Source organism: Pan troglodytes, chromosome 15, assembly GCF_028858775.2.
Source record: "Pan troglodytes isolate AG18354 chromosome 15, NHGRI_mPanTro3-v2.0_pri, whole genome shotgun sequence".
In the NCBI taxonomy this organism is placed as follows: domain Eukaryota; kingdom Metazoa; phylum Chordata; class Mammalia; order Primates; family Hominidae; genus Pan; species Pan troglodytes.
Genome location: NC_072413.2, coordinates 37,261,884 through 37,283,875, shown reverse-complemented (window position 1 = coordinate 37,283,875; position 21,992 = coordinate 37,261,884). Strand labels below are relative to the sequence as shown.

Here is a 21,992-nt window from a genome sequence, read left to right as displayed (position 1 = left end):
AAGGCAGGAGGATTACTTGAGCTCAGGAGTTCAGGACTAACCTGGGCATCATAGTGAGACCCTGTCTCTACAAAAAAATTTTTTAAAAAGATTTGTACTGTAATGGTAAAGACATTACTCAAAATATTCTTTGAAGTAGTACTACCCAGGACTTTTTTTTTTTTTTTTTTTTTGAGACTCAGTCTTGCTCTTTCACCCAGGCTGGAGTGCAGTGGCGCTATCTTGGCTCACTGCATCCTCTGCCTCCCGGGTTCCAGCGATTCTCCTGTCTCAGCCTTCTGGGTAGCTGGGATTACAGGCACATGCCACCACGCCCAGTTAATTTTTGCATTTTAGTAGAGACAGGTTTTCACCATGTTGGCCAGGCTGGTCTCGAACTCCTGACCTCGGGTGATCCGCCCGCGTCGGCCTCACGAAGTGCTGGGATTATAGGCGTGAGCCATCGCGCCCGACCTACCCAGGAGTTTTAAAAGATTTAATTATTATTATTGTAAATTATTTTTAATTGATACCAGTTTCTAATGCCCTTTACTTGTTAAGAATAATACCTGTTTTAACTTCTTGCCTTTGTTAAAAAAAAAAAAACAAAAAAAACCTGTCATACTGACAGGGCTTTTTTTTTTTTTTTGGCTTTTTCTTTGTTTTATGGTGATTTTTACTTTTTCAAGTAGCTTGTTAAAGGAGAAATCAGAAATGCACATGATTGTTTTATACAGAGGTATAAAGCTATAAAAGAATGTGTTGACGGATTCAGCTAACTTAGAAAATAAACCAGGCATAAGTTTTTAGATGATTTAATTACATGGTGTTTAGAGCTACTTACCTATGGATTGATTCAATTGCTTTCACGTATCATAAGCTTAGGTAGATAGCTTTTAGCTAACATTCATTTGATAAGCATAGTGTTTTAAAAATTTTCTGACTTATGTAAGTATTCTTTCATTTTACTTTTAAAGAAGAAGAAATATTCTAATTTTACATTTATTAAGAATATTTTCTCTACTGAAATTGTAACTTTTAAAAAATTGAGGTAAATGGAATAATGGTCTATAATTTTTTTAGTTTCTAAAGATTATTTTCTTTGGAAAAATCTCAAGATTTTTGGATGGGCAAGAAATTTAAAGTAATTTCTTTAATTGTTTTAAAATTAGACCATAGCACAGTGGCGGAAGTCAGGATACCAGGACATGCCTGAATATGAAAATTTCCGCCACCTTCTGCAAGCCCCAGTGGATGATGCACAGGAAATTCTTCACTCCAGATTTCCAATGCCAAGATACATTGACACTGAACATGGAGGCAGCCAGGTAAGTAGTGTTAATTTGTTTGTGTGTTTGTTTGTTGTTAGGTTTGCAGTGAGGTGTACCTGCTTGCCTTCTGATTTTAATAGATTGCTTCATAAAGCAGACAGAAAGGTAAGGAGATAGGTGGGGAAGGTATCAGTGCTTACTTTTTGCCTTAGCTTTTGAGAGCAAAACAGTAAGATTATTGACTAGTTGCCTAAACCTGGCACTTTCCATCATCTTCTGTCTCTAGCCTAGCTTCCTGAACAGGGCCAGGATGGCATTGTGGTGGTATACTAGCTTTGGTTGAACAAGAAAATGTGAACAGCTTGGAAAGTAATATACTTTTCTTAAAGCCGTTTATTTACTGTTAAAGTCTATGAATATGACATTTGTGGTAACTTACATTTTTTCATTGTCTTCATTCTGTCATTCCAATTTTCTAGAAAATAAAATTTTATGTAATAGGAAAACACTGTAGTATTATGAAAAGGTTTTGTGGCTTTTAGGATTTTGAGGATACATATACGTTAGATACATATACATACATACACAGTTGCTTTGAGACCTTCAGAAGGCTAAGTTAGGTTCCTTAACATACTCTCATAAAATACTTCTTACTTCTCTTTTGTAATTCTTATAAGAGTTATAATAAATTAATTATAAGTTGTTATTAATTTGTTTTACATGCTCTTTGAAGGCAGGGACTATGCTTTGTATTCCCTAGTGCCTAGTATGGTATTATAAAATAGGTAGCAAATATCAGTAACTGTTACTCAGAAATGATAATTACTATTAGTTTTACTGTATTTATATAAGAGTTATTTCATATTGAGAATTTGCAAAGTACTTCTGCATGCCTTATCTCATTTGATCCTCATAAGAATTCTAGTGTTATTTTCATTTAACAGATAATAAAACTGAGATCTAGGTTACTTAATGGCCAAGGGAACACAGTAAATACAGGAGTGGGATTTGAGTCCTGGTACTCCAGGGCCAGTGCTCTTCACTGTTAGGTTAAACTGATTCCTTAGAGAGTAGAAAAAGATTTTGTATGATACTAAATTTCAAAAGATGTTACTGTCTGTGTGCTTCCATTATGAATTAAAAATCTTACTGGTTCTTTCATTGATGTCTCACTGTGTGTATTACCATTTTCCTCTTTTATTCTGGTTATTATTTTCATGATGATAAGCCATAGTGGGTAGAAGGTTGAAATGTTGGATCACTTGTCTCAGAATCACCTGTGGTTTAAGAAAGCTTAAGGGTCATTATTTTAAGCAAAAGAACATACAGATTTTCATGGCTTTTGTTTTTATCATTATTTGGGATTTTGAACTTCTGACCGAGTGTTTAGTAATTTCACACTAACCTTGTCATAATTGTTGCACACATAATTTTTATATGCTGAGTTTTGGACTCAACAATGTATTTGTTATTTTGGATGTGTGATTTGGAGAGAAGAGGTGCATTTATTATTTATTTGTAACACTTGGTGACCTATACATTTCAAAGTTTAATCTTTTAAAAATTAAGTTAATAAAATTAATTTTACCAACACATACTAAATAAAATTGATTTTGCATGATATAATTATTCAGCTGATATTGAGTGAAACCATTTTTGATGGATAATGTTATTTCTTCTTTGCTTTTAAGGCCCGTTTCCTCCTTTCAAAAGTCAACCCTTCACAGACTCATAATAATATGTATGCCTGGGGGCAGGTAAGTTTAAATAGCAGGTCTTGGAAATTATTTCTTTGTGTATTTATTGTTTGTTATTTTAGTGAAAGCTACATTTTTTTCCTGTGTATTTAGTAATGATTTCTGTTGGAAGAGTAATGTAAAAATGAGAGTAGAAAACAGAATTAATATTTGGTGACACCATAGGAAAAAAGTGATCCTATCAAATAGACTCCAAGTTTAGCACTATACCCTTGAGACAAAAAGCAATGAAGTGTATAAGATAGGAAGTGGTGACTCAAGTTTAATGCTAGGTTGTGAACCACAAAAGGCCACAATAAGCCAAGAGAGGCCAGGGATCATAGTTGAGAAGGAGGGGCAGGAACCCTGCAAATCATTATTGATATAGTTTAATTTGGTAAAAGTCCTGCTGGGTGTGGTGGCTCATGCCTGTAATCCCAGCTGCTCAAGAGGCTGAGGCAGGAGGATCACTTGAGGCCAGGAGTTTGAGACCAGCCTGGGCAACATAGCAAGACTCCATCTCTTAAAAAAAAAAAAGTGTTAACCTCTTGGTATAACATACCAACATTTATTGAGTGTACAGTATGTTTAGGACTTTGTATTGGCTCTTTAGGGTGCAGTTATTACCCATGCCTTTGGAGAGCTTGTAGTCTAATATTAGAGATAAGTTACATACCTAAGTAAATTACAAGGCAGAATGGGATATTTGTCCTTAGAAAGCTATGAAGTATTACAAACGTTAGAAGAGGAAGATGGACAGAGGTCACATAGTGGTAGCAGGAAGAGGGTGTGTAATCAGAAAAGAGCTCAGAAAAAAGAAACATTTCATTTAAAGAACGGTTATTTCAGTAATTGGAAATTGCATGAGGAAGGGAAATCTAGGTAGAGAATAGTATGGGCTAAGATAAAAGACTACATGCAGAGCTGACTAGAAGAACACAAAACGGAAATGTGTTGTACAACTAAATTGTGGAGGATCTTGAATGTCAGGTTGAGGAGTGAGAAGTTGAGTATTTATTTGGTAAGTAATGGAGAGTCATTGAAGGTGGACAGGGGGCAGATTTGAGTCTTAGTATAGTTGAATCTTAAGATTAAATGGAAGCAGTCTGTAGGTTGAAAGTATATTTATGAAAATAATCCAAGTGAGAGGGAGTAAAGGCAAGATGGTGAAAAGGAATAGATTTGGGAGATATTTCAACAGTAGACTCAATAGGACTTGATTAGAAGTTGCAGGAAAGTAATTATTCCAGGGCATGGCAACTATGCACAAAATCTGAATTCTGATTGAATCCTGGATTAAAGGGAGAGAATAGCTATAAAGAACATAATTGGGATAATTTGTGAGATTTAAATATAGATCATATATCAGATAACTAGTACAGAATTATTAAATTTCTTGAGAGTGATAATGGTGTGGTTATGTAGGAGATTCTTCTTGATCTTAGGAGATACATCCTGAAGTATTTAGGAATAAAATGTCATGATGGCTTCAACTTCCAGAAGTTATTCAACAAAAAGAAGAAAAAAGGAAAAATAATGTAGAAACATAAAGCATACGTGGCAAAATGTTAACAGTCAGTGAATGTAGGTATGCTATATGGGTGTTTATTGTACTTCTCTCTCAACTTTAATGTAGTCTTGAATTTTTAAAAAACAGGTGAGGGGAAACAGGGTATTTTGGGGTTTTGAGACTGAGTGACTAGGAAAACATATGTCAATAAATGGGAGAGTGGAGAGAAATTGTTTGGTTTAGACACTGAGTTTGAGGTACTATCTAGAAGGCCTTATTGAGCCACAATAAGATGACCATATTGATTATGGCCATGTTGAGTGGGCTGTTGGCAATTTGGGTTTGATGGTCAGGGCAAGAATGAGAAAGGTGATACTTAAAGTCATCACAGTAAATGCTTGTATGAAGAGAAAGTAAAAGAGGTAAAGGAGAGATGAGACAAAAACTTCAGGGGAGTACAAGTGGTAGGAGTGTTTAGTGAATTATCAGAGAGGCAGAATGAAAAGAATAGTATGTCATAAAAGGTGACTTTATAGAAGGAAGAAGAAGGAGGTAACAAACTGACATGCCGCAGACAGTTGAAGGGGGATACAGAGTGAGAAAAGGTGCTTGGATTTGATGGCTAGGAGGTTATTCGTGGCATTGTGTAAGCGGCTTTAGTATGGTGGTTGAGTAAGAAGATAAATTTATAAGGAATTAGTGGGTGGCAAAGAAGCGGAGGTCGAAAGTATAAATGATTCTTTTGCAAATATAACCTGAGGATAAGCAGTAGGATAGGCAGATGATTGTTATTACGGTAAGGGCACAGAACTTATTTGGAGACCAAGCATAGGAAAGACACAAAAGAACAGATATTGAAGATCCTCAGGAGACAATATGATCATAAGCAGTATATGGAGGTTAAGCATTGGTAAGGAGGCAGGGCACTTATTTCTGCAAAAGCAAAAGGTAAGAAGGGTGAAGACAGAAAGGTTTTTAGGTGGAGTGAAAACTCACATTGGATAATTGCCTGTTTCTTTTCAATAGTATGAGATTATTTAGGAGTGAAAAAGGCTGGAGTTAGGGGCCAAAAAAACTAGAAAAGATTAAAAACAGTTCTAAAGAATACAAAAATCAACTGAAGATTAATAAAACGCTTTTGCAGCAGTGGTGAGGGCCTATTTTATTTACTAAAAATATCTAGAGCATGCTTCCATAATGTTCTTTTTTTTTTTTTTTTGAGACGGAGTCTTGCTCTGTTGCCAGGCTGGAGTGTAGTGACGCAATCTCGACTCACTGCAACCTCTGCCTCCTGGGTTCAAGCGATTCTCCTGCCTCAGCCTCCTGAGTAGCTGGGACTACAGGCGCACACCACCATACTCAGCTAATTTTTTTTGTATTTTTAGTAGAGATGGAGTTTCACCATGTTGGCCAGGATGGTCTCGATCTTCTGATCTCGTGATCTGCCCACCTCTGCCTCCCAAAGTGCTGGGATTACAGGTGTGAGCCACTGCGTCTGGGAGTATCCATGAATAGATTTTAATTGTTTCATGAGGGTGGAACCCTTATGACCCAGTCACCTCTTAAAGGCCCCACCTTTATACTGCCACATTGGGGATTTTCAAAATGAGTTTTGGAAGGGACACATATTCAAACCATAGCACCGTCCTACAATTGCATGATTGAATTTGTGTAATATCCCTGTCCTGTCGTCCCTTTTCCTGCCTCCATTTTTTATGGCATTGCTCCTGTTAGATTATTAATTACTTGAGGCAATAACTGTCATTTTCATTTTTGATTTTCCATAGGACCTTAAACATAGCATATATTGAATACAATATATCTGGACAGGAGAGAGCAGAGATTAGAATATTGGAAATCTGTGGAGGTGGCTAGGAGTTAAGAGTTTTTGTAATATAGGTAAATAAATTGAATCCCAGGTCCAAAAGTTCTAAAAGATGGGGAGGTTATAAAAAGTAATCTTGGAAGGGTGGAAGGCTGGTAATAGAAAATGCAGACTCTGCAAGTTACTTGACTTCTCTTTGTTTTCACTTCCTTGTCTATAGAGTTTAATAAAACGTGCTTGAAATGGACAGTAATACTCAGTAAATGTTAGCTATTAGTTTTCACTATTACCAATGGAAAAAAAGTCACTTCTTATATTTAACATGGGAAAGGAAACCTATTTTAAACTCTGAAGTGTAATTGTTACTGCCTGGAAGTAGGGGCATTACAGGCATAAATAAGAGTGCTCAGGTCTTTCTTAAGATTTTTATGAGTAATGATGTCAATATTTTAATAATCATAATATCTAATACACTGAATCTACTATGTTTTAGTCACTATGCTTTTAGTGTACTCTCATTTAATTAACTTTTATAAGGTGGATACTAGTAATCCTATATTTCATGAGAGGAAATTGAGGCTCATATAGATTAAGTATTTTATGCAAGATCATGTAGCTAAACTGGCAGGGTCTAGATTTTAACCAAGGTCTGTCTAACTCCAGACTCTGAATTTTTAATCAAGTTAATTTGATGATTGCATTTAAAGGAAATAACAGTAACCAAGAATTTTACTAAAAATTAATGGACTCTAATAGCTTACAGGATTTTTTGGGGGTCAGAAATCAAGGACCCTATGATAAGTATTATCCATGAACGGCCATAAGAGGGCACCACTGCAACACTTCTGTGACAGTGCTGGAGGCCTCTGTTGCTGTAGTGCCTCATATACTAAATAATGTAAAGCTTGTACCTTTCTGCCTAATCCTGGATATATTTTAAATAGAAAAAGGGTCCATTTGAAAAGTTGAGATCAGCTAACTGCTAATTTTTTATAAAATCGAATGAGCATTGGTATTTATCATTTCAAGCAGGAGCTCTGTGGTATATAAATTAGGAAATCCTTATATTTTGTCTTGACTAGGAGAAATGGCTCTGAGATTGGGTGACTTGAGATGGAAAACACTGTAAAATGAAAATAAAATCAGGCATAGTTACAGGAAGAAAAAAGTAAGAGCCATGAGGTTGTTACTGGTTTAGGTTACAGTTTTGAGACTTGTGCTTCTCTGTGTTAGCTATGCATATAGAATAAAGAAAAGTATTTCATTGTTATAGATTTTTGAACAGGAGGAACAATAGAAATAGCTAAAACATGTTGTATGTCTACTGTGTGTACTAGGTACTGTTCTGTTTGCTTTATAGAATTTAACTCATTTAATCATTACAACAACTTGTGTAAGATAGGTCCTGTTATTATCCTTGTTTTACACATGGGGAAGCTAAGACATAGTTTAAGTAACTTATTCAGTCATATGGGTAGGAAGTGGCAGAGCCAGAATTTGAGCCTAGGCATTCTGGCTCCAGACTCTATGCCCTTAATCCCAGTAAGGGATTGCCTCCCTTCATTATCAAATCTTTCAAGTTCTTTTGAATAAACATATGATAAAATTGATTTCCCTTTATTCAGGAGAGGTTATGGCATGTTTGTGGCTATGCCAGACTAGAATCACAGGAGCTATAAGTTCTCTTCTCACATTTGCCAATAATTTGCTGAAATTACTTAATTTCCCTGTTTTAGACTTTGAATATTTATAATTAATAAGAACTTGAGTATAAGAAGAAAAATGTAAAATTCAGATTAAAAATCTTCTAGAAATACCTTCTCTTGCTGAAGTAAAATTTCATTGTTAATGGATTGGGTTACCAAGATCATTCTGTCAATACAGTTTTTATTAAAATGGATAATAGGAATTTTCCCTAACTCTTGTTAATTACTTGGAACCTACAGAAATCAATTAAAACGACCTGAAAACTTGAGAAGCATAGTTTATTTAAAAAATGATATTATGAGTTTGCTTCCTTCCAGCTGGGATTTCTCTTAAAATGCCAGGGAGAAAGGGTCTGGAGGTCAGGCTTTCTTTTAAAAGCCCCAAGCCTCTAATTACATTGTTAGTCTTTGTGGTGACTAGCCGCCATCCTGATTCATCTCATCTCATAGCATAAACTCCTATGTGATCCCATCAGCCTATGAATAAAGACACTCCTATTATCAGGGAATTCTAAGGATGTAGAGTCTCCCTCCCAGGAACCAGGGACGGAGGCCAGTTAGATTCTTTTTATTTAATAGGACCATAGGCATTGTTCTATTTCAAATGATTTCCTTGTCTATTTTAAACATTTGTGTATAAATTCCATGATATCACCCTATGCTTTAATCATAACAAATATCTTTTTTTCCTCTAGGAGTCTGGAGCACCTATTCTTACAGATGATGTTAGTTTACAAGTGTTCATGGATCACTTGAAGAAACTTGCTGTGTCCAGTGCTGCTTGAAGTGCTAAACATGTTAAAGACACTTAAGAAGATGAAATAATATTCAAATTTCATTTTTTCCTTTTTCCATTTATCTGTGGAAACCAACAGATATTGCTCTATATTTTTTGTATTAGTATGGTTTGAGACAACATATGGAAAATGTTCACATTTGTAGATTAAGCTGGAATTATAATGAGAGCAATAAGAACAAATTTATTTTGCTTACCACAGTGTTATAACTGGTTCTAGAAATTTGAAGTCTTTATAACTTAATTATGTTTAATAAAAAATAGAGTCTGCCTCGTACTACAGATGTAACTCATTTGTATATTGCAGACAGACCCAAAGTGGCACTGAATTTCCTTGCTCACCTTTTAAAAACTTGTTCCTTAATTTTAGCCAGAAAGCAAAAAAAACAATAGTAATGATAAATGTGAACATTTTTGCTTATTCATTGAATATTTTTCTGTAATTTTCAGCACTTATGTATACACTTTTTCTGTACTTACTAGGTTAAGGCAGATTTATTTTTATGATTTGTTTAGGAATTATTTGATTTTATAATGGTAATTTTCATGATGATAATGTTTTTGGTTATTTGGAAAGATAGTTTAGAGATGAAAGGTTTTTTTGGGTAACAATCCCGCAGCTGACAAAAAATGTGAAATTTCCACAAAATATCCAACTTATGTGACTAAACGCAGTAGTTTTTTTAAAAGGGGAGATAGAAAATAAATGGTTTTGTTGGAGTGCATTTTAGTAAGCCTTTGCAGTAAAATGACGGTTGTAACTACTAAACCAAATTTAGTTTTCACAGCATGGTTTTGTTGTTTTCCCCTTGTTTTTCCGAGGTAAATTTTACATTATATCCTTCACTATTTTAACACTATTTTGGCAGTTTACACATTACTTTTTGTTTTTCCTTCCTTTTTGTGGAATGTATTAAGTTGTGGTTCTTATTGAAACAGTATTATATAATGTTTGCTTAATTATATCATGTGATGCTCAGTTCTATTTTGATTTATTCATTAGTATTCACTTTTACCTTTAAAGTTTACTTGTAGCAAATATGTTTACATTGATAAAGCCAGATATGTTTTGACAATGAAATTTACATATCAAGTACTGCAAATAAAAGGTGGTGCTATGATATATGCTTAGGAGGACAGTTTTAATGATTGTACTTGCATGAACACAATCATATGATGGTAAAGCAGAAACTTAAGAAAAAATTGTTTATGTGTTATATTCAATTAGCTTAAATAAGTTGCTTTGTTATATTTTATTTGAATTGAACTACGCTAGGCCTAAATGCCAATAAAATATACTTTTCACTGTTTTTCTGGCTATTTTGAAATCTAGTAAAACCTGAGAAGCCTAATGTAAAATTAGAGTATTTAAAATCATTAGATTTAAAAGCTACTCATTTAAAAAATAACAACTTTAAGATATAATTCACACATCATACACTTCACCCACTTAAAGTGCACAATTCAGTAGTTTTGAGTATTTTCGTGAAGTTATGTATGTAACCACATCACCACAATCAATTTTAGAGTATTTTTTATCACTCCCAATAGTTACTCATTTTTGTTGTAAGGCTAGTGTGTTTTTAAAAAGGGAGATAGAAGTTCATGTAGTTTTTTTTTGTTGTTGTTGTTTGAGACAGAGTCTTGTTCTGTTGCCCAGGCTGGAGTGCAGTGGCACAGTCTCAGCTCACTGCAACCTCCACCTTCTGGGTTCAAGCGATTCTCCTACCTCAGCCTCCCGAGTAGCTGGGATTATAGGCGCCTGCCACCACACCTGGCTAAGTTTTGTATTTTTAGTAGAGAGAGGGTTTCACCGTATTGGCCAGGCTGGTCTTGAACTCCTGACCTCAAGTGATCCACCTGCCTTAGCCTCCCAAAGTGCTAGGATTACAGGTGTGAGCCACTGCACCCAGCCAAGTTCACGTATTTTGAATTGAGGAAAGACATTGTAATGATGACACCTGTTTAATTTGCTTGGCCTCTTAAGTTATGTTCTTTAAGTGCTTGGCCTCTTAAGTTATGTTCTTAAGTGTTGTGCCATTGTTTCTTGTCTTGGTACTTAGCCCTAAACTGTCCTCTACTTCTAAATCAGTTACAGCTGAGTTTAGGGATAAGGATGAACAAATATACCCTTTTAGTTCACCATTTAAAAGCAATCACCTGGGATCATTTTTGTGTATATCTATTTCCAAATTATTATCTACCTACATAGACTGTTGAATGTTTAGCCCTGTCTTAGTTCTTTTGCGCTGCTAGAACAAAATACCCTAGACTGGGTAATTTATAAACAATGGAAATTTATTTCTCACAGTTCTGGAGGCTGGGAAGTCCACAATCAAGGTGCACCATAGAGTTGGTGTGTGGTGATGGCTCTCTGCTTTGTAGGTGGCACCTTCTATGCGTCCTCACATGGAGAAAGGGAGGGAGGTGAACAAGCTTCCACAGACACCTTTTGTAAAAGCAGTAACCCCATTCATGAGGATGTACCCCTCATGCTCTAGTCACTTCCTGAAGGCCCCACTGATCTGGGAGGGAGGCAGAGAAGTGCTAGGAAGGGAAGGGCGTGGTCCTTGGCTAGGGCTTCACCCTCAGGCCTGTGCCTACAGACCTAGGTGAAGACTGGCATTTCTGTTTTCCTGCCCAAATGTTGCATTTCCCAAGACCACTGTGGCCCACCATGCCCCCATCCTGTGCTTTTAAGAACCCCAAGACCCTAGCGGGCACACACATGCAGCTGGATATCAAGAGGAATGCATTGGCGGAAGAACACAAAAGCAGCAGGACGTCGAGAGGGGCATGCCGGCAAAGAGCACACCGGGAGACTCCAGTAGACCCCGGCAGGCCAACCAGTGGAACGACACAGAGTTTGGCTGGGGCGGCCGGAGGAGGGCCCGGGCTGCTGAGCTGCCTGACTCCAGGGGAAAACCACCTCCCCACTCCATCTCCCTTCTGGCTCCCCATCCATCTGCTGAGAACTTCCACCCAATAAAACCTTGCACCCATTCCCCAAGCCCACGTGGGATCCGATTCTTCCCGTACACCAAGGTAAGAAACCCTGGGATACAGAAAGCCCTCTGTCCTTGAGATAAGGCAGGAGATCTAATTGAGCTGACAGAAAGTGCCTACAGATGCCTAAAGTGAAAGAGCGTGCTGTAACACACGCTGGGCTTCAGCTGTGAACATTCACCCCTGAACACTGCTGTGGGGTCGGAGTCCCACAGCCTGCCTGTCTGCGTGCTCCTCCTTGAGGTTGGAGCATTGGGGAACTGAGGAAGCCAGCCACACCCCCATCGTACACCCTGCCAGGGGGATAAGGGGACTTTTCCCGTTTCACTACCTCTTAAATGTCTACTGGAGATTAGGTTTCAACATAGGAACTTTGAGGGAATCAAACATTTAGAACACAGCACCCTTTTAAAGAACGTAGATGATATGGTTTGGATTTGTGTCTCTGCCCAAATCTCATGTCAAATTGGAGGAGAGGCCTGGTGGGAGGTGACTGGATCGTCGGGGCGGATTTCCCCCTTGCTGTTCTCATAATATTGAGTTCTCGTGAGATCTGATTGTTTAAAAGTGTGTGGCACTTCCCCCTTTGCTCTCTCGCTCTCCTGCTCTGCCGTGGTAAGACGTGCTTGCTTCCCCTTCACCTTCTGCCGTGACTGTAAGTTTCCTGACGCCTCCCAGTCAAGCTTCCTGTTAAACCTGTGGAACTGTGAGTCGATTAAACCTCTTTTCTCCATAAATTATCCAGTCTCAGGTAGTTCTTTATAGCAATGTGAAAACAGACTAATACAGCAGGACAGGTAAAGAATATTTGCTAAATTAATTAGCAGCACTGAGAGGCTTTGGTATATTACTCGGAACTATTTTGGAATTCATTTTTGAACCTACTACCTCTATTGGCATAATCTCTAAAAATGATCTTAGACATCATCTGTGTACACAGATATTTTGGTGTAACAGGATAAATTTATTCTTTTATTGGCAGATTCCAAAACTGAGCTGACATTTCTCTATTTAGTTCCCCAGTTGATAGACTTCCCTCTCATATCCCCAGACTCAGAGACTGCATCTAATGAGTGTACTTAGTTGTCCAGTTCAGGCAAGAAACCAAAGAATCATTTTCAACTCTTACTCTCCTCAACATCTTTGGTAACCACGTTGTACAAATTCAACCTCTCTAGTATTTCCATAATCTGTTTCCAGTTCTCTATCCTACTGCTATTCTGCCTTCATTATATCTCACATGGTTTGGTGAAATACCCTCCTAACTAGCCTACTTTCTCCAGTCTCCTTTTCTCTATCCCTCTTTTCAATTCACTTTACACACTGCAACAAGAGTGCTATTTCTGAATACAGGTCTGATTCAGTAATTTCCTTTTGCCTACCCAGTAAAGTCCAGACACTTTGGCCTGGTAACATTGAATACTATATATCAGATCATACCCCAGTTCTCTCCTAGAAAAATGGTATAAAAGACACAGTTGAAAAGGTGTATTGGGGAGGGGTTCTAGTTGTACCCAAGCATTAAGTTTAGGTGTGGTATTTGGTATCTATATAGTGTCAAAAGCAAATGCATTCTTTACTGGCCGCTACAAATTAAATTCCATGGCTTATTGCACTTGCTTTTATTTTAAATGAACATGGTATTTTTTCAGTTATTTTTAAACTGCTGACAAATTAGGATTATTTCCTTTATCTTTTATTAAATAAAAAAAAAATAGAGACGAGGTCTCCCTTTGTTGGCCAGGTTGGTTTTGAACTCTTGGCCTCAAGAAATCCTCCTGCCTCGGCCTTCCAAAGTGCTAGGATTACAGGGCATGAGACATCTCGCCCAGCTGTATATTATTTCCTTTCTAACATCCATTTTACATTTTTATTTTCATTTCCCATGTATCCAGTATACATGCATATGTATTTTTTGTGCTCTTCCAATGCTTGACTTGCATTCATCTTGATGATTTTATCAAGTTATTTTACAGATGTTTCTATTTTTCTTGTTTGCTTTTTAATAGTTTATGAAATTAAGTCTCCTTTCTTCTGTTTATTCTTCCTCCTTTGTTTATCTATTGAAACAACTGCCGTTCTAGGCGTAATGTATTATTATTCAGTGAATAGAATAATATTAAGGTATGCAACACTGAAGTTACATTACTAAATATTTTTGATTTTTTTTTCTTCCCTACCTATGGATTATACTGACCAGCATCTTCTGTTGCTTTTCTTTGAGACTCGGTTTTTTTTTCTATGTGTCTTTTCTTACATTTTGTTATTGCCTACCTTTTTCTACATTTTCTGTGTACTAATTTTTAAGGAGCAATTTTAAAGCTCAGTATTTTACTCTACATTGTTCAAGCCTGATTTGTACTATTTGCAAATATTTTGGTCTCCGATTAATCTTATCTAAAACTTCACAGCGGGAAAAACTTAAATTGCACCACTGATGGAATGATATGTTTTTTTGGTTAGTCCTTTAGTTTTAAACAGCAGTTCAAAAAAAATGTAGTGCCATAGATATTCAAGACACAAACTGCAACTCTAAGAGAGGGGAAATTATTCAAAAATTGTTACTAACTTACTTTCTAAATGTAAGGGTATCCATGTATGTTCAGGACACATTGTATAACTGGGGGTTCTCTGAATTAAGTTCCATGTAGAACACAATGTTTATTGAAAGATAACTTATAAAAATGTACTAATCAGACGGTTACACACACATTATTAAAACTCAGGGAGTAACTACAGCAATTGTATAGATCGTAGACCAATAAAAGTTTTTTCAGGTTGGAGTATTTTATTACTGTATTTGTTTATAATTGCTGGCATGGGGTGATAATACAATTCAAACCTACTGCTCTATCCTTGTTAAATCGTTAGGAAACCAATCAATCAGGTTTGATTTACTCATAAGTTGGAAATTTCAATGAAAATCATAATACGTTTAGAACTGAACAGTAAAAATACGCCAAAATTTGTATTGAAAAGGGATTATTACACAGAAATAAGTTGTTTTAAATGCAACTGGAGAAAGAATTGAAAAGAAGTAAATGGTGCATTCAACCCAAGAAAACAGCAAAGGAGAACAAATAAATCTAAAGAAAGAAAGGGAAAGGAGATAATGATAAAGTCAGAATTTTTCTTTTTCTGTTTTTTTGTTTGTTTTTTTTTAGAGACAGGATCTCGCTGTAGTGCTCAGGCTCGTCTCAATCTCCTGGCCTCAAGTGATCCTTCTGTCTTAGCCTTCTGAATAGCCAGGATTACATGTGCAAGCCACAGTGCCTGGCTTAAAATCAGAATTTTAATGAGATGAGCAAAATGAATCAATGGAGTCGTTCATAAAAGCAAAAAAGTGATAGTTTGAAAGTATTAATCCATTTCTAAAGCTAAGAAGAAAATTGAATATCAATTCTTCTGATAAGTGTAAAATACATGTGTTTTTTTTTTTACATTAGTCTTAAAAATTATTCAAAGTTTTTTGCCCAGGCCAATTAAGAAGCATAATTGCTTAGTTATTTAATGATCAAGCTCCATCTACTTTTCCTCTAATGAATTTCAAGTGAGACTTGATGTAATAATCATCATACATTCACCACTCATGAATACAGGTTGGGAAACTGGACTTTCAGAGTTAAAAGGGTCAATTGAAATTGTTAAGTCCTATCTCTTTACCCAATTCATTCAAGGATCCCTTCACAATATCACTGTTTGTCACCTGACCTCTGTAAAATACCTTCAGTGATAAGTCAAACAACACAGCTGTAAGTTGCTGAATGCTGTGAGTGACTTTTACCTTTAGAGAAAAGAATGTTGCTGAGTTAGGAAGGATTTGTATATGACATACCAAAGTAAACTTTGACCAGAATTTTATGGGGAAATACTTAACTCCATTTTACACAATAACACAATCTGAGGGGCTATTAGCTTTCACCTAAAAGGCCATCTGGCAGTCTTTGATACTGTCATTAAAAGAAAGTGGGTAGACAGTTATGTAGCAGGTGTTTGCCAATTAGAAGAATGCTCCCAAGCAGGACATCGTGGACACACTCTCCGCAGTTTTCCAACTGCAATAACTGTGTATTTGAGTGAAGAAAAGTACATTGTAGAGCTTGGTGTTATGAGTCTGTTTCCTGTGGAAAGTGTGGCCTGCTGTGCTGGGGAAGCTGCTGTTTTCTCTTCTGGTCAAGATCTTGCTCAACTGCCTTAACAGGGTACAGGGTGAAGCATCCACAGAATGATCCTGTGTGTACATTTAACCTGTTCTGGGGACGGCACTGTTTGTTTTGGCAAAATAGGAAAATTGACAAAATCAACAATTTTTGTAGAGATTAGAACTTTTTCTAAGAATAACAAATCTGAAGATTACTTATGAGTAGCAGTAAAGATGTCACTTTGAAGTGATAAGTATACTGAATAAAGAACCTCCAATAAGGAAGGATCACATTTCACTTTATTTAGTGGCTTAGAGCCTTTTCTTCAAGGCAATTTAAAAGTAAATCTGCAGAGGTTTAAAAATTAATCTTTATCAAATCCTTGTGAGATGCTAATAGGTTAGGTATTCTGCATGTTTGAAAACATTTGTAAAGAAGAGATGAAAGAATCATAGAGCAGTGCTTCTCAAACTTGAACATGAATCCTCAAGGAATAATGATAAAATGCAGATTTCCATCGAGTAGGTCTGAGGCGTTGCATTCTAACAAGCTCTCAGGTGATATCAGTGCTGCTGCTGTGGCAGACCACAATGTAAATGGCAATGTCAGCTAAGAGCAGCGTTGTCATGTTTTGGGATTCCCATAGGAAGAAGTCCAGCAGTCACTTGGAAATGTGCATTTTGGACTCGGGAGACTCAGTTTTGGGAGCCATAGCATGGAATAATAGCTGAAGTTATGAGAATAGATGAAATTGCTCTTCTTTAATTATTTACTAAATACTAATAAGGTAGTTAGGGAGCACAGAGTCAGACACAATCCTTCTTTGTCGAGCACAGATTATGCCATCCTGTATGGTCTCCTGCAATGTTTAATTCTAAAATTCTATTTTTAATGAGAACATTAAGCCTATTGATTTATCAAGTATATCTTTTTCAGCAAGGAGTATTTCTATTAAAAAGGCCATCAGGTTGCTGAAATATTAATGGTAGTACAAGATCATGTAACTGAAGAGAATGTTATCATTGAATTCAGGGTTTTGATGAAAACCCAGAGTTAGGTTCTTAATTTAATAGGGATGTTGAGAAAATAAGATTCTAAGTAATAAATTGTGAAATGGCTTGATTAATAATTGTCTTTTGGCCAGGCATGGTGGCTCAGTTTACTCCCAAAGTGTAATCCTAGCACTTTGGGAGGCCGAGGAGGGTGGATCGTTTGAGGTCAGGAGTTCGAGCCAGCCTGGCCAACGTGGTGAAACCCTGTCTCTACCAAAAATACAAAAATTAGCTGGGCGTGGTGGCGCATGCCTGTAATCCCGGCTCCTCAGGAGGCTGAGGCAGGAGAATTGCTTGAACCCGGGAGGCAGAGGTTGCAGTGAGTCGAGATCGCACCACTGCACTCTAGCCTGGGCAACAGAGTGAGACTCCATCTCAAAAAAAAAAAAGGTCTTTAATTATTTTAAGGAAGATATCTCCCACTTTTTAGGACCATAAAATACATTGCCAAGGCATGTTATGCAATGTTCTTAATTAGGTATGTTTGTTAATTGATTAGCTAACTATTACAGTATAGATAGACATCGCTCTGCCTGGAGTTAGAGAAGTAAATGTGACAGTCTCTGAGCAGACTTTGGACCAACAGACTTCTATTTTTGTGTTTGTTATGTGGTGACTCTTCTTATCTTCTTGCATATTTACATTGGGCCTTTTGAATTATATTTACTTATTGAGTGCCATACACACTTCTGACATGGCTTGTTGTAAATGACTCTAATGATTATTTTCCATTTGGAGTCTAAAGTCCAGCATGGTTTCAGGGAGCTAATGTTTTATTATTGCAGGTTCTTTGGCAAGAACATTCAGTGCACCTGCTGTGCGTACTCAGCCTATATATACGGTGACAGCTACATCTGCTTCCCCATCTGCCCCTTTTGGTTTTAAGTTGGTATCATTAGCTATCTGTAACACTTAAGAATCTGCCTGTATCTGTTGAAGGAAACTAACTGGGTTAAAAATCCTCACCTTTCTGCAGGACCTTCCACAAAATAATAGCTCTGTGGAGTGATTCGGGGATTTCTTAGTATTAAATAGATTACTGAAGCTGTGATTGTCAAATAGAAACATGTTTAAACATGTCCAGAGCTTACTTTTATTTATTAAGAAGGATGTGATCACAAAATGTGTTTAATTATAATGTAGCTATGCTATATGTTAAATTTGGATCTGTTCCCATAGCAGATAAGATCTGTTAATTAATAAAGTCTAAAGTTATCTGTACAGAGTAGAAAACCCTAATTCTTAACATTAGTATACTAGTCATGTCAATCAGCATGTCCACATCCTCCTGCTTGCATCTCTCTGCTGGACTAAGGAGCCAGCCTCCGTCTCTTCCTTAAGCAAAGGGGTGGGATCAAGTTTCCTAAGGGCACCTAATCCATAGACTGGTTGCTGAACCTATGAAATGACTTGATAGGAAAAAGTTTCCTTAGTAAGAATAATGATAATTAAGTAGACTAATTATACTCTCTTCCAGCCTCCCCAACTAATGGTAAAGACTCTGGCAGACTGATTTCGGGTCACTTTTATCTAATAGACTTAAAGGTCACTATAAGCCGTAGACAAAACCCTGTTTAACAATGGCCAGGTCCTGTGCTAGGTGGAAACATGCACCACCTCATCTACTTTTCTCCGTGGTAATCTGTCTTTTTTTTAAAATATATTTTTAAAATTTTATTATTATTATACTTTAAGTTTTAGGGTACATGTGCACAACGTGTAGGTTTGTTACATATGTATACATGTGCCATGCTGGTGTGCTGCACCCATTAACTCATCATTTAGCATTAGGTATATCTCCTAATGCTATTCCTCCCCCCTCCCCCCACCCCACAACAGTCCCCGGAGTGTGATGTTCCCCTTCCTGTGTCCATGTGTTCTCACTGTTCAATTCCCACCTATGAGTGAGAACATGCGGTATTTGGTTTTTTGTCCTTGCAATGGTTTGCTGAGAATGATGGTTTCCAATTTCATCCATGTCCCTACAAAGGACATGAACTCTTCATTTTTTATGGCTGCATAGTATTCCATGGTGTATATGTGCCACATTTTCTTAATCAGTCTATCGTTGTTGGACATTTGGGTTGGTTCCAAGTCTTTGCTATTGTGAATAGTGCTACAATAAACATACGTGTGCGTGCGTCTTTATAGCAGCATGATTTATAATCCTTTGGGTATATACCCAGTAATGGGATGGCTGGGTCAAATGGTATTTAGTTCTAGATCCCTGAGGAATCGCCACACTGACTTCCACAATGGTTGAACTAGTTTACAGTCCCACCAACAGTGTAAAAGTGTTCCTATTTCTCCACATCCTCTCCAGCACCTGTTGTTTCCTGACTTTTTAATGATCGCCATTCTAACTGGTGTGAGATGGTATCTCATTATGGTTTTGATTTGCATTTCTCTGATGGCCAGTGATGATGAGCATGTTTTCATGTGTTTTTTGGCTGCATAAATGTCTTCTTTTGAGAAGTGTCTGTTCATATCCTTCTCCCACTTTTTGATGGGGTTGTTTTTTTCTTGTAAATTTGTTTGAGTTCATTGTAGATTCTGGATATTAGCCCTTTGTCAGATATCCATTGCAAAAATTGCAAAAATTTTCTCCCATTTTGTAGGTTGCCTGTTCACTCTGATGGTAGTTTCTTTTGCTGTGCAGAAGCTCTTTAGTTTAATTAGATCCCATTTGTCAATTTTGGCTTTTGTTGCCATTGCTTTTGGTGTTTTAGACATGAAGTCCTTGCCCATGCCTATGTACTGAATGGTAATGCCTAGGTTTTCTTCTAGGGTTTTTATGGTTTTAGGTCTAACATGTAAGTCTTTAATCCATCTTGAATTAATTTTTGTATAAGGTGTAAGGAAGGGATCCAGTTTCAGCTTTCTACATATGGCTAGCCAGTTTTCCCAGCACCATTTATTAAATAGGGAATCCTTTCCCCATTGCTTGTTTTTGTCAGGTTTGTCAAAGATCAGATGGCTGTAGATATGCGGCATTATTTCTGAGGGCTCTGTTCTGTTCCATTGATCTATATCTCTGTTTTGGTACCAGTACCATGCTGTTTTGGTTACTGTAGCCATGTAGTATAGTTTGAAGTCAGGCAGCATGATGCCTCTAGCTTTGTTCTTTTGGCTTAGGATTGACTTGGCAATGCAGGCTCTTTTTTGGTTCCATATGAACTTTAAAGTAGTTTTTTTCCAATTCTGTGAAGAAAGTCATTGGTAGCTTGATGGGGATGGCATTGAATCTATAAATTACCTTGGGCAGTATGGCCATTTTCACAATATTGATTCTTTCTACCCATGAGCATGGAATGTTCTTCCATTTGTTTGTATCCTCTTTTATTTCATTGAGCAGTGGTTTGTAGTTCTCCTTGAAGAGGTCCTTCACGTCCCTTGTAAGTTGTATTCCTAGGTATTTTATTCTCTTTGAAGCAAAAGTGAATGGGAGTTCACTCATGATTTGGCTCTCTGTTTGTCTGTTATTGGTGTATAAGAATGCTTGTGATTTTTGTACATTGATTTTGTATCCTGAGACTTTGCTGAAGTTGCTTATCAGCTTAAGGAGATTTTGGGCTGAGACAGTGGGGTTTTCTAAATATACAATCATGTCATCTGCAAACAGGGACAATTTGACTTCCTCTTTTCCTAATTGAATACCTTTATTTCCTTCTCCTGCCTAATTGCCCTGGCCAGAACTTCCAACACTATGTTGAATAGGAGTAGTGAGAGAGGGCATCCCTGTCTTGTGCCAGTTTTCAAAGGGAGTGCTTCCAGTTTTTGCCCATTCAGTATGATATTGGCTGTGGGTTTGTCATAGATAGCTCTTATTATTTTGAGATATGTCCCATCAATACCTAATTTATTGAGAGTTTTTAGCATGAAGGGCTGTTGAATTTTGTCAAAGGCCTTTTCTGCATGTATTGAGATAATCATGTGGTTTTTGTCTTTGGTTCTGTTTATATGCTGGATTACATTTATTGATTTTCGTATGTTGAACCAGCCTTGCATCCCAGGGATGAAGCCCACTTGATCATGGTGCATAAGCTTTTTGATGTGCTGCTGGATTTGGTTTGCCAGTATTTTATTGAGGATTTTTGCATCAATGTTCATCAAGGATATTGGTCTAAAATTCTCTTTTTTTGTTGTGTCTCTGCCAGGCTTTGGTATCAGGATGATGCTGGCCTCATAAAATGAGTTAGGGAGGATTCCCTCTTTTTCTATTGACTGGAATAGTTTCAGAAGGAATGGTACCACCTCCTCCTTGTACCTCTGGTAGAGTTCGGCTGTGAATCCATCTGGTCCTGGACTTTTTTTGGTTGGTAAGCTATTGATTATTGCCACAATTTCAGAGCTTGTTATTGGTCTATTCAGAGATTCAACTTCTTCCTGGTTTAGTCTTGGGAGGGTGTATGTGTCGAGGAATTTATCCATTTCTTCTAGATTTTCTAGTTTATTTGTGTAGAGGTGTTTGTAGTATTCTCTGATGGTAGTTTGTATTTCTGTGGGATTGGTGGTGATATCCCCTTTATCATTTTTTATTGCATCTATTTGATTCTTCTCTCTTTTCTTCTTTATTAGTCTTGGTAGTGGTCTATCGATTTTGTTGATCTTTTCAAAAAACCAGCTCCTGGACTCATTAATTTTTTGAAGGGCTTTTTGTGTCTCTATTTCCTTCAGTTCTGCTCTGATTTTAGTTATTTCTTGTCTTCTGCTAGCTTTTGAATGTGTTTGCTCTTGCTTTTCTAGTTCTTTTAATTGTGATGTTAGGGTGTCAATTTTGGATCTTTCCTGCTTTCTCTTGTGGGCATTTAGTGCTATAAATTTCCCTCTACACACTGCTTTGAATGTGTCCCAGAGATTCTGGTATGTTGTGTCTTTGTTCTCATTGGTTTCAAAGAACATCTTTATTTTTGCCTTCATTTCGTTATGTACCCAGTAGTCATTCAGGAGCAGATTTTTCCGTTTCCAT

At 37.0% G+C, this 21,992-nt stretch overlaps 1 protein-coding gene across 1 annotated transcript in view; it reads left to right on the top strand.

Annotated features, from left to right (window-relative positions):
• The window catches only part of SEC23A (SEC23 homolog A, COPII coat complex component), a 70,792-nt gene extending 60,659 nt beyond the window's left edge, over nt 1-10,133 (top strand). The window contains exons 18-20 of the mRNA XM_001145529.8: nt 1,152-1,307; nt 2,942-3,007; nt 8,723-10,133. Of these exons, the coding sequence (XP_001145529.1) occupies nt 1,152-1,307; nt 2,942-3,007; nt 8,723-8,812 (312 nt within the window). The 3' untranslated portion in view covers nt 8,813-10,133. The remainder of the gene's footprint in view (nt 1-1,151; nt 1,308-2,941; nt 3,008-8,722) is intronic.
• The last annotated feature ends 11,859 nt before the right edge of the window (nt 10,134-21,992 follow it).